At 37.9% G+C, this 13,191-nt stretch overlaps 1 protein-coding gene across 2 annotated transcripts in view; it reads left to right on the forward strand.

Annotated features, from left to right (window-relative positions):
- LOC121291897 (regulator of G-protein signaling 3-like) overlaps nucleotides 1-13,191 on the forward strand; it is a 231,763-nt gene that overhangs the window by 180,992 nt on the left and 37,580 nt on the right. For both annotated transcript variants that reach the window (XM_041213549.1, XM_041213550.1), the window contains one exon: nucleotides 9,629-10,192. In XM_041213549.1, the coding sequence (XP_041069483.1) occupies nucleotides 9,629-10,192 (564 nt within the window). The remainder of the gene's footprint in view (nucleotides 1-9,628; nucleotides 10,193-13,191) is intronic.

Below are 13,191 nucleotides of genomic sequence, written 5' to 3' on the forward strand. Positions count from 1 at the left end.
AACACTATTTAAACAGTGACCCCATCATAAGTACTATATAAAAAGTGTCCCATCATAAACACTATATAAACAGTGCCCCTTCATGAACACTATATAAACAGTGTCCCATCGTAAACACTATATTAACAGTGTCCCATCATAAAAACTATATAAATATTGTCCCCATCATAAACACTATTTAAATAGTTTCCCCATCATAAACACTATATAAAAAGTGTCCCCATCATAAACACTATATAAACAAAGTCCCCAATATAAAAACTATATAAACAATGTCCCCATCATAAACACTATATAAGCAGTGTCCCATCGTAAACACTATATTAACAGTGCCCCATCATAAAAACTATATAAATATTGTCCCCATCATAAACACTATTTAAATAGTTTCCCCATCATAAACACTATTTAAACAGTGTCCCCATCATAAACACTATACAAACAGTGTCCCCATCATAAACACTATACAAAAAGGGTCCCCATCATAAACACTATACAAACAGTGTCCTATCATAATCACTATATAAACAGTGCCCCCATAGTTAACACTATATAAGCAGTGTCCCATCATAAACACTATATAAACAGTGACCAATCATAAACACAATGTAAAGTGTCCTGTCATAAACACACTATAAACAGTGTCCCCATCATAAACACTATATAAACAGTGCCCCCATCATACACACTATATAAACAGTGTCCCCATCATAAACACTATATAAACAGTGTCCGATCATAAACACTATATAAACAGTGTCCCCATCAAAAACACTATATAAACATTGTCCCCATGATAAAACCTATATAACAGTGTCCCCATCATAAACACTATATAAACGGTTTCCTCATCATAAACAAAATATAAACAGTATCCCATCATATATACTATATAAACAATGACCCCATCATAAACACTATTTAAACAGTGACCCCATCATAAATACTATATAAAAAGTGTCCCATCATAAACACTATATAAACAGTGCCCCTTCATGAACACTGTATAAACAGTGTCCCCATCATAAACACTATATAAACAGTGTCCCCATCATACACACTATATAAGCAGTGTCTGATCGTAAACACTATATAAACAGTTTCTTCTTCATAAACACTTTATAAACAGTGTCCCCATTAAAAACATTATATAAACAGTGTCCGATCATAAACACTATATAAACAGTGTCCCCATCAAAAACACTATATAAACATTGTCCCCATGATAAAACCTATGTAACAGTGTCCCCATCATAAACACTATGTAAACGGTTTCCCCGTCATAAACAAAATATAAAGAGTGTCCCATCATATATACTATATAAACAATGTTCCCATCATAAGCACTATTTAAACAGTGTCCCCATCATAAGCACTATATAAAAAGTGTCCCATCATAAATACTATATAAACAGTACCCCTTCATGAACACTATATAAATAGTGTCCCCATCATAAACACTATAGAAACAGTGTCCCCTTCATAAAAAATATATAAACAGTGCCTCATCATAAACACTATATAAGCAGTGTCCCCATCATAAACACTATAAAAACAGTGCCGCATCATAAACACGATATAAACTGTGGCCCCATCTGAACACTATATAAACGGTGTCACAATCATAAAAACTATATAAACATTGCCCCATCATGAACACTATTTAAACAGTGACCCCATCATGAAAACTATACAAACAGTGTCCCCATCATAAACACTATATAAGCAATAACCCATCATAAACACTATATAAAGTATCCAGTCATAAAGACTATATAAGCAGTGTCCCCATCATAAACACTTTATCAACAGTTTCCGATCATAAACACTATAGAAAAAGTGTCCCCATCATAAACACTATATAAAAAGTGTCCCCACCATAAACACTATATAAACAGTGCCCCCATCATAAACACTATGTAAAAAGTGTCCCCATCATAAACACTATATAAACAAAGTCCCCAATATAAAAACTATATAAACAGTGTCCCCATCATAAACACTATATTAACAATCTCCCCATCATAAACACTATATAAGCAGTGTCCCATCATAAACACTATATTAACAGTGTCCCATCATAAAAACTATATAAATATTGACCCCATCATAAACACTATTTAAACAGTTTCCCCATCATAAACACTATTTAAACAGTGTCAATCATAAAAACTATATAAACATTGCCCCATCATGAACACTATTTAAACAGTGTCCCCATCATAAACACTATACAAACAGTGTCCCCATCATAAACACTATACAAAAAGGGTCCCCATCATAAACACTATACAAACAGTGTCTTATCATAATCACTATATAAACAGTGCCCCCATAGTTAACACTATATAGGCAGTGTCCCATCATCAATACTATATAAATAGTGCCCCTATCATCAACACTATATAATAAGTTTCCCCATCATAAACACTATATAAACAATATCCTCTTCATAAACACTATATTAGCAGTGTCGCCATCATAAACACTATATAAACAATGTTCCCATCATAAACACTATATAAATATTGTCCCCAAGATAAAACCTATATAACAGTGTCCCCATCAGAAACACTATATAAATGGTTTCCCCATCATAAACAAAATATAAAGAGTGTCCCATCATATATACTATATAAACAATGTCCCCATCATAAGCACTATTTAAACAGTGTCCCCATCATAAGCACTATATAAATAGTGTCCCCATCATAAACACTATATAAACAGTGTCCCCATCATACACACTATATAAACAGTGTCCCCTTCATAAACACTGTATAAATGGTGCCTCATCATAAACACTATATAAGCAGTGTCCCCATCATAAACACTATAAAAACAGTGCCCCATCATAAACACTATATAAACAGTGGCCCCATCTGAACACTATATAAATGGTGGCCCAATCATAAAAACTATATAAACAGTGCCCCACCATGAACACTATTTAAATAGTGTCCCCATCATAAAAACTATACAAACAGTGTCCCCATCATACACACTATATAAACAGTGTCCCATCATAAACACTATATAAAAAGTGCACCCATCATAAACACTATATAAACAATATCCCATCATAAACACTATATAAAGTATCGAGTCATAAAGACTATAAAAGCAGTGTCCCCATCATAAACACTTTATAAAGAGTTTCCGTTCATAAACACTATAGAAAAAGTGTCCCCATCATACACACTATATAAAAAGTGTCCCCATCATAAACACTATATAAAGAGTGCCCCCATCATAAACACTATATAAAAAGTGTCCCCATCATAAACACTATATAAGCAGTGTCCCATCGTAAACACTATATTAACAGTGTCCCATCCTAAACACTATATAAATATTGTCCCCATCATAAACACTATTTAAACAGTTTCCCCATCATAAACACTATTTAAACAGTGCCCAATCATAAAAACTATATAAACATTGCCTCATCATGAATACTATTTGAACAGTGTCCCCATCATAAACACTATACAAACAGTGTCCCCATCATAAACACTATACAAACAGTGTCCTATCATAATCACTATATAAACAGTGCCCCCATAGTTAACACTATAGAAGCAGTGTCCCATCATAAATACTATATAAATAGTGCCCCTATCATAAACACTATATAGACAGTGTCCAATCATAAACACAATATAAAGTGTCCTGTCATAAACACACTATAAACAGTGTCCCCATCATAAACACTATATAAACAGTGCCCCATCATGAATACTATATAAACAGTGCCCCATCATAAACACTATATAAACAGTGTCCCCTTCATAAACTCTATATAAACAGTGTCGCATCATAAACACTATATAAATAGTGTCCCATCATAAACGCAGTATAAAATGTCCTGTCATAAACGGTCTATAAACAGCAACCCAATGATGAACACTATATAAACAGTGTCCCCATCATAAACACTATATAAACAGCATTCCCATCATAAACACTATTTAAACAGTGTCCCCATCATAAACACTCTATAAACAGAGTCCCCATCATAAAATCTATATAAACAATGCCCCCATCATAAACACTATATAAAGTGTCCCATCATAAACACTATATAAACAGTGCCCCCATCATAAACACTATATAAACAGTTTTCCCGTCATAAACACTCTATTAACAACGTCCCCATTTTAAACACTATATAAACAGTTTCCCCATCATAAACACTATATAAACAGTTTCCCCATCATAAACACTATATATACAATATCCCCATCATAAACACTATATTAGCAGTGTCCCCATCATAAACACTATATAAACAGTGTCCCCATCAAAAACACCACATAAACAGCGCCCCCATCATAAACACTATATAAACAGTGTCCCATCATAAACACTTTATAAAGTGTCCTGTCATAAACACTATATTAACAGTGCCTTCATCATAAACGCTACATAAACAGTGTCCCCATCATGAACACTTTATAAACAGTGTCCCCTTCATAAACACTATATAAACAGTGTCCCCATCATACACACTATATAAACAGTGTCCCCTTCATAAACACTATAAACAGGGCCTCATCAAAAACACTATATAAACAGTTTCCCCATCATAAACTCTATAAAAACAGTGCCCCATCATAAACACTATATAAACGGTGTCCCCATCATAAACACTGTATAAACAGTGTCCCAATCATAAAAACTATATAAACAGTGCCCCATCATGAACACTATTTAAACAGTGTCCCCATCATAAACACTATACAAACAGTGTCCCCATCATAAACACTATATAAACAGTGTCCCATCATAAACACTCTATAAAGTGTCCTGTCATAAACACTATATAAACAGTGTTCCCATGATAAACACTATATTAACAGTGCCTTCAACATAAACACTACATAAACAGTGTCCCCATTATAAACACTTTATAAACAGTTTCCGATCATAAACACTATAGAAACAGTGTCCCCATCATAAACATTATATTAACAGTGTCCCCATCATAAACACTGTATTATCAGTTTCCCCATTATAAACACTATATAAACAGTTTCCCATCATAAACACTATATAAACAGTGTCCCCATCATAAACACTACAAAATCATAGTCCCCATCATAAACACTGTATAAACAGAGTATCATCATAAACACTATATAAACATTGTCCCCATCATAAACACTATATAAACAGTGTCCCCATCATAAACACTTTATAAGCAGTGTCCCATCATAAACATTATATAAACAGTGTCCCATCATAAACACTATATAAATATTGCCCCATCATAAACACTATTTAAACAGTGTCCCCATCATAAACTCTATATAACTGTGTCCCCCTCATAAACACTATATAAACAGTGTCCCCATCATAAACGCCATATAAACAAAGTCCCCAACATAAACACTATATAAACATTGTCCCCATCATAAACACTACATAAACAGTGTATCATCATAAACACTATATAAACATTGTCCCCATCATAAACACTATATAAACAGTGTCCCCATCATAAACACTATATAAACAGTGTCCCCATCATAAACACTATATGAACAGTTTCCCCATCATAAACATTATATAAGCAGTGTCCCATCATAAACATTATATAAACAGTGTCCCATCATAAATACTATATAATTATTGCCCCATCATAAACACTATTTAAACAGTTTCCCCATCATAAACACTATATAAACAGGGTCCCCATCATAAACACTATATAAACAGTGTCCCTATCATAAACACTATTTAAACAGTGCCCCATCATAAACACTATTTAAACAGTGCCCTTATGCGAACAGCGTCTATTCAGTGCCCCACAGTAAACAGTCTATTTATGAGTACCCCCATCATATACAGATTCCATTTACACAGTGCCCTACAGTAAACTGAACCTATTTAAACAGTTCCTTACTATAAATAGTCTATCTAAACTGTCCGACATTAAACTGTCTATTTAGCTGTGCCCTACAGTAAACAGTCTATTTAAACAGTGCCCTACGGTAAACTGAATCTATTTAAGCAGTGCCTTACAATAAACAATCTAGTTAAACAGTCGGACATTAAACAGTCTCTTTAAATGGTGCCTACAGTAAACAGTCCATTTAAACAGTGCGCTATGTTAACAGAATCTGTTTAAATCGCCCAATAGTAAAAAGTCAGTTTAAAACGTGCCCAACAGTAAACATACTCCATCTAAGCAGTACCCTATATTACCACCTGTTTAAACAGTGCCCTAAAGTAAACAGTCAATTTAAACAGTGCCCTACAGTAAACAGAATCTATTTAAACAGTGTCCAACAGTAAAACGCCTGTTTAAAGAACACCTGACGTTAAACAGGCTCTATCTAAACAGTGCACTACATTAAACAATGTCCTAAAATAAACTGTCGATTTAAAGAGTGCCCTACAGTAAACAGAGTCCATTTTAAGTTCTCAATCTATTTAAACAGCCCTAGAGTAAACAGTTCATTTAAACAGTGCCCTATAGTAAACATAGTTTATTTTAACAGTGCCCTACAGTAAACAGAGTCCATTTGAACTGTGCCCTACAGTAAAAATAGTCCATTTGAACTGTGCCCTACAATAAACAGAGTCCATTTAAACAGTGCCCTAGAGTAAGCAGAGTCCATTTAAACTGTGCCCTACAGTAAAAATAGTCCATTTAAACAGTGTCCTAAAGTAAACAGTATCTATTTAAATAGATAAATATCTATTTAAATCGATAATAAAAAGCCTGTTTAAACAGTGCCCTACAGTAAACAGAGTCAATTTTAACAGTGCACTAATCTATTTAAACAGTCCTACGGGTAAACAGTTCATTTAAACTGTGCCCTATAGTAAACATAGTTTATTTAAACAGTGCCCTACAGTAAGCAGTCCATTTAAATTGTGCCCTACAGTAATCAGAGTTCATTTAAACTGTGTCCTATAGTAAACAGTCCATTTAAACAGTGTCCTAAAGTAAACAGTATCTATTTAAATAGTCCAACAATAAACAGTCTATTTAAACTATGCCCTACAATAAACAGAATCTATCTAAATAGTCCCACAATAAACAGTCCATTTAAACTGTGCCCTACAGTAAACAGAATCAACAGTTAAAAGTCAGTTTAAAAATTGCCCAACAGTAAACATACTCCATCTAAGCAGTACCCTACATTACCAGCTGTTTAAACAGTGCCCTAGAGTAAACAGTCTATTTAAACAGTGCCCTAGAGTAAACAGTCTATTTAAACAGTGTCCTACAGTAAACAAAAACAAAAACAGAATTACCTGGAAAAACTCAGCAGGTCTGGCAGCATCGGCGGAGAAGAAAAGAGTTGACGTTTCGAGTCCTCATGACCCTTCGACAGAACTAGGGTCATGAGGACTCGAAACGTCAACTCTTTTCTTCTCCGCCGATGCTGCCAGACCTGCTGAGTTTTTCCAGGTAATTCTGTTTTTGTTTTGGATTTCCAGCATCCGCAGTTTTTTTGTTTTTATCCTACAGTAAACAGTCCATTTAAACATTGCCCTACAGTAAATAGAATTGATTAAACAGTTTCCTACAGTAAACAGTCTATTTAAAGTGTCCAACAGTAACTAATCTGTTTAAAGAGTGCCTGACAGTCAACAGACTCTATCCAAACAGTGCCCTACAGTAAACGTGTCCTCCAGAATACAATCTATTTAAATAGTGCACCATAGTAAACAGTCTATTTAAACAGTATCTTCAAGTAAACAGTTTATTTAACAGTGCCCTAAAGTAAAAAGGGTCTATTTAAATAGTGTCCAACCGTAAAAAGTTTGTTTAAAGAGTTGCCGACAGTAAACACACTTAATCTAAACAGTGCCCTACATTAAACAGTCTAGTTAAACTGTGCTCCACAGTATACAGCCTATTTAAACAATGTCCACAGTAAACAGTCTATTTAAATAGTGTCCTACAGCAGTCTATTCTAACAGTGCCCTACAGTAAACAGTCTATCTAACAGTCCAGCAGTAAACAGTCTATTTAATGGTGCCTACGGTAAAGACTATTTAAACAGTGCCGTACAGTAAACAGTCTATCTATATGGTGCCTCTGGTAAACAGACTATTTAAACAGTGCCCCACAGTAAACAGTCTATCTAAATGGTGCCTTACAGTGAACAGAATCTATTTAAGTAGTCCTACAGTAAAAAGTCTGTTTAAAGAGTGCCCGACAGTAAACACACTTAATCTAAACAGTATCATCTATTTAAACAGTACCCTACAGTAAACAGAATCTACTTAAACAGTGTCCTACAGAAAACAGACTCTATTTAAACAGTGCCCAACAGTAAACAGAATCTATTTAAACAGTGCCCTACATAAACAGTCTATTTAAACCATCTCCTACAGTAACTGATGACTTTGTAATTATCCCATCATGACTGGACACTGCACCACTGTAAATCATGAGATTTGATGTCTTTCACGTCATTTGTATGATGTGAATAAACTCCAACACCTCCATTTCCATGGACATAGCCATGCTCTTATTAGAAGATTTTGCTGTAGTTTCAGTCAGGATTTTGTCTGCTGTTGTTCAAAGAGGCTGTGTTTAAGTAGACTCTGTTTATTGTCAGATACTGTTAAAATGGACTCTCTTTACTGTAGGACACTTTTTAAATAAACTTCTTACTATCAGACACTGTTTAAATAGAGACTGTATCTGATAGGACATAGTTTGAATACTGTGTCATACAGTAAACAGAGACATTAGGGTTCAGATTTGCCCCAGGTGCTAGCATAAGGCAGGAATTACCATATATCAGATTCCTGTTACAACGTGCAGTAGATAATCAATTCCATTAACCTCACTGGAACTGAATATCGGACTTTGTGTGTAAAATGGGCATGTGGTGCCATGCCAGCTGTTTAACTTTTCCATCTGAGCTAAATTGTCTTCAGGAGAGGAGGATAGAAAATAAGAATGAAATACTTGGGCTTAACTGGGTTAATCTCTCATTGACCAGAAAGAAAACTCTTGGGTTCACAGGAAGCAAGTTATAAATTGAATAATGAATTGGTGAAATAATAAGAAAAGGCACTAGATAAAAGACAGATGCTTTCAATAGCAATGAAGTCAATATTGCTTTGAAAAATAACAAAGATTTCACTGTGTGAAATAAGACATCTCCAGAAGGAACTGGAAGTACAATGGTCACCAAGTGAAAGATCTGTGTCAGTACATCGTGTGCAGGATGGGTACAGTGTTCGGTGCTGACAGTGCACTGCACTGTCGGAGATGCTGCTCTTCAGATGAGACTTTAAACCAAAGTCGCATCTGCCCTCTCAGGGAAACTGGTCTCAAGACCAGTATTGCTAAGAAAAGAGAGGTGAGAGGAGGAAAGGGGTGGGGAGTTCTCCTCTGTATCCCTCAACAAAAGTTGTTTAAAAAGGCAGATTATCCAGTAATTGCTGTTTGTGGAAGCTTGCTCTGCACTGAATGTCTGCTGTTTGTCCTGCATTACAACAGTGAACACACTTCATAAGTGCTTCCTCGGTTATAAAGCACTTTGGGAAGCCCCCAGATGTGGTGAAAGGAGCTATGTAAATACAGTTAATCATTCAATCCTTCCTTCTTTCCTTCCCGAATCTAACTGGTGTTCCCTTGTTCTCTCGACAGATGTTGAAAAGCCACTTTGGAAACTTGCGGAAAGTGGGATCGGAAGGCTGCCTGCTGGACTGCGAGTTCCTGCCGTGGACACGACAAATCCTCCGCCGGTGCAAGCGCTCGACGAGCGACTGCCAGGAGGCGAAGGAGCAGGCTGGGATGGAGGCTGCAGCCGGCAGGGAGACGAAGGCGGCAGGGGAAGAGCAGAAGGTGGTCATCCCGGAGGTCAGGATCGAGAAGGAGTACAGCCTGAGTGTGGACACCCTGCATCAACTGGCCGGTGACAGCTTCGACGAGTCGGACAAGAGCTGTGACAGCCTGGGGCTCGGCAGTCATGACACGGCCTATCGCCTGGGCGTGGAGGACCTGGGCATGTGGCGCACGTACAGTGATGGCAACCTGGCGCGCGATGGGGAGAGGCGGGACTTCATCTCCAGCAGCCAGTTGAAGAGCAAGCAGAAAACAGAGAGTGGCTGGAGCTTGCCTTCACCAAAGACGTTGAGAAAGGAGAGAGCGTTGGCGAGGGTGACCGCTGCCAAGGAACATCTGCGCTCCATCTTCACAGGATCCCGCAAGGTAGGAAGCAAAACCCCGCTAACCATACACAAGAATGGCAAAAAACGAAAAGGGACTCTTTTCTCTAGAAAAAATCTGGACAACCGGATTCCTGAAAGTAGTGAAGAGATTCGATCCGGTATACTTAAAGAATTTGTTCCCTCTTGTTACCCATTTCAAACTCTTCTTCATCCATCACGCCACTGCGTTCCTATTGGTCCAGGAGAACCATGACTCATCTCTGTTTTCAAATTGCTCTATGGCCTCACCCCTTCCTATCTTTGCGACCTCTCCCAACCCCACAACCCTCCAAGATGTCTGCACTCCTCCTCTAATGTTGACCTCTTCAGCATCCCTGGCTTTAACCGCTCCACCATTGGGGTCTGTGCCTTCAGCTGCCTCAGTCCCAAACTCTGGAGCTCCCTACCTACGCATCTCCACCCCAACTTTCTCACTTTTTCCTCTTGAAGATGCTCCTTAAAACTCTTTGACTAATTTTCAGTCACCTGTCCTAATGTCTCATTAAGTCAAATCTGGTTTGATAATTGCTCCTGTGAGGCACCTTGGAACATTTTACTGCACTAACAGTTCTCCATAATTACAAGTTGTTGATATTTTTAATGCTGGGAGTCTACAGCTATGAGCCATCAATATGCGATAGCCACTAATAAATCCAACTGAGAATACAGGAGAAACTCCTTTACTCAAAAGAAGGCAAGATTGTGGAACTTGTTGCCACACTGAGGCAAATAGCTTAGAAGCATTTAAGGGGAAACTAGACAACGGAAAAATGAATAGAAGGATATGTTCACAGGACGAGATGCAGCACGGTGGGAGCAGGGTTGTATGGAGCATGGCATGGACCAGTTGGGCTGAATGGCCTGCATCAGTGTTCTAAAGTTCCATGTAATATCTTTGATGCACACACCAAGCAATGCCTTGCTGGGAGACAAAGGCTATGGGGGTTGAAATTTGATACGAGGGATACAAATTAGGAAGAATATAATTTTCTGCCTGTTGTATCACACGCTTGATATCCAGTGGAACTGAAATCAATGGAACTGAATGTTGACTGTGGCTTGTAACTGGATCGAATGAGATTCTGAGAATTCTGTGTCCACACAGCCATCCTGTCCAATGTCTAATTTAACTCCCTTTAGCATCTTTCAAAATGGGACTGGGTGAGTACTTTGGAAAGGAAGAATATTAATGGAGATAGTAATGACAGTAAGAATAGAAAAGAAGTGTATTATCTAAATGGTGAGAGATTGCAGATCTCTGAGATGCAAAGGGGTCTGGGTATCCTAGTGCATGAATTGCAAAAGGTTAGTATGTAGGTGCAGCAAGTAATTAGCGAAACTAATAGAATGTTATCATTTATTGTGAGGAAAATTGAATATATAAATAGGGACGTTATACTTCAGTTGTACAGGACATTGGTGAGACCACATCTGTAGTTTTGTGTTCAGTATTGGTCTCCTTCTTTAAGGAAGGACGTAAAAATATTAGAAGCAGTTCAGAGAAGTTTACTAAACAAATGCCTGGAATGGGCGGGTTGTCTTAAGAGGAAGGTTGGACAGGTTAGGCTTGTATCCATTGGAGTCTAGGAGTGTAAGCAACTTGATTAAACATAGAAACATGGAAAACATGAGAAGGAGTAGGTTACTTGGCCTGCGTCATTCAATATGATCATGGTTGATACTCTATCTCAACATCATAGTCCCACACCCTCCCCATACCCCTTGACACCTTTAGAGTACAGTAATCTATTTCTTTCTTAAATATATTCAGTCACTTGGCCTCTGCAGCCCTCTGTGGTAGAGATTTCCGCAAGTTCACCACCCTCTGAGTGAAGAGGTTTCTCCTTATCTCAGTCCTAAATGTTGTACCCTGTATCCTGAGACTGTGACCCCTTGTTCTAGACAGCCCCCCCACCCCACCCCCAGCCAGAGGAAACATCACCCCTGCATCCAGTCTGTCCAGCCCTGTCAGAATTTTATACATTTCAATGAGATCCTCTCTCATTCTTCTAAATTCCAGGGAATACAGGTCTAGTCGACCCAATCGCTCCTCATATGACAATCCTGCCATCCCAGGAATCAGTCTGGTGAACCTTCATGCACTCCCTTTATGACAATTATATCTGTTCTAAGGTAAGGAGACCAAAACTGAACACGATACTCCAGGTATGGTGTCAGTGAAAGTGGACAAGTTCACACTTTTCCACATTATACTCCTTCTCCTTCACCTTTAAGATCCTGAGGGGTCTTTACAGGGCAGATGCTGAGAGGATTTTTCCTTTTGTGGGAGAGACCAGAAATAGGGGTCACTGTTTAAAAATAAGGGGCCTCCCATTTAAGGTGGCGATGTGGAGAAATGTTTTCTCTCAGACGGGGTTTTGAGTCTGTGGAATTCTCTTTCCCAGGGAGTGGTATAGGCAGGGTCGTTGAATATTTTTAAGGCAGAGATAGATAAATTCTTGACTAACAAGGGAGTCAAAGTTTATCAAGAGTAGGCAGTAATGTGGAGTTGAGGCCACAATCAGATCAGCCATGATCTTACTGAATGGCAGAGCAGGCTCAAGGGGCTGAATGGCCAGCCCCTGCTTCTAATTTTTTCATTCGTATAAGATGACCCGAAGCACTTTATAACCAATTAAGTACTTTTAATAAAATGTAACCAGTACAAAGTAGGAAACGTAGCAACCAATCTGCACACAGCAAGCTCCCACCAGCAATTGGTGTGATATTGACCAGGCAATATGTTCAATCAGTGACACTCGTAAACACCGTTTACGCTAAACCTTTCTAAAACACTAAACTGGACCCCATTGGAGGGTTGTATCCATCCCTGAGCACCAAACGTTAGAAGGATGTGAAGGCTTTGGAGTGGATAGAGAGTGGTATACTTGAATTGATCAGGGATGAGGGATTGCAGTGTTGTAGGTGGACTGGACAAGCTGGGGCTGTTCCTGTTAAAGCAGTGTACATTTTAGGGAGGTGTTTAAAGTCATGACAAGT

Source organism: Carcharodon carcharias, chromosome 19, assembly GCF_017639515.1.
Source record: "Carcharodon carcharias isolate sCarCar2 chromosome 19, sCarCar2.pri, whole genome shotgun sequence".
NCBI classification, from domain to species: domain Eukaryota; kingdom Metazoa; phylum Chordata; class Chondrichthyes; order Lamniformes; family Lamnidae; genus Carcharodon; species Carcharodon carcharias.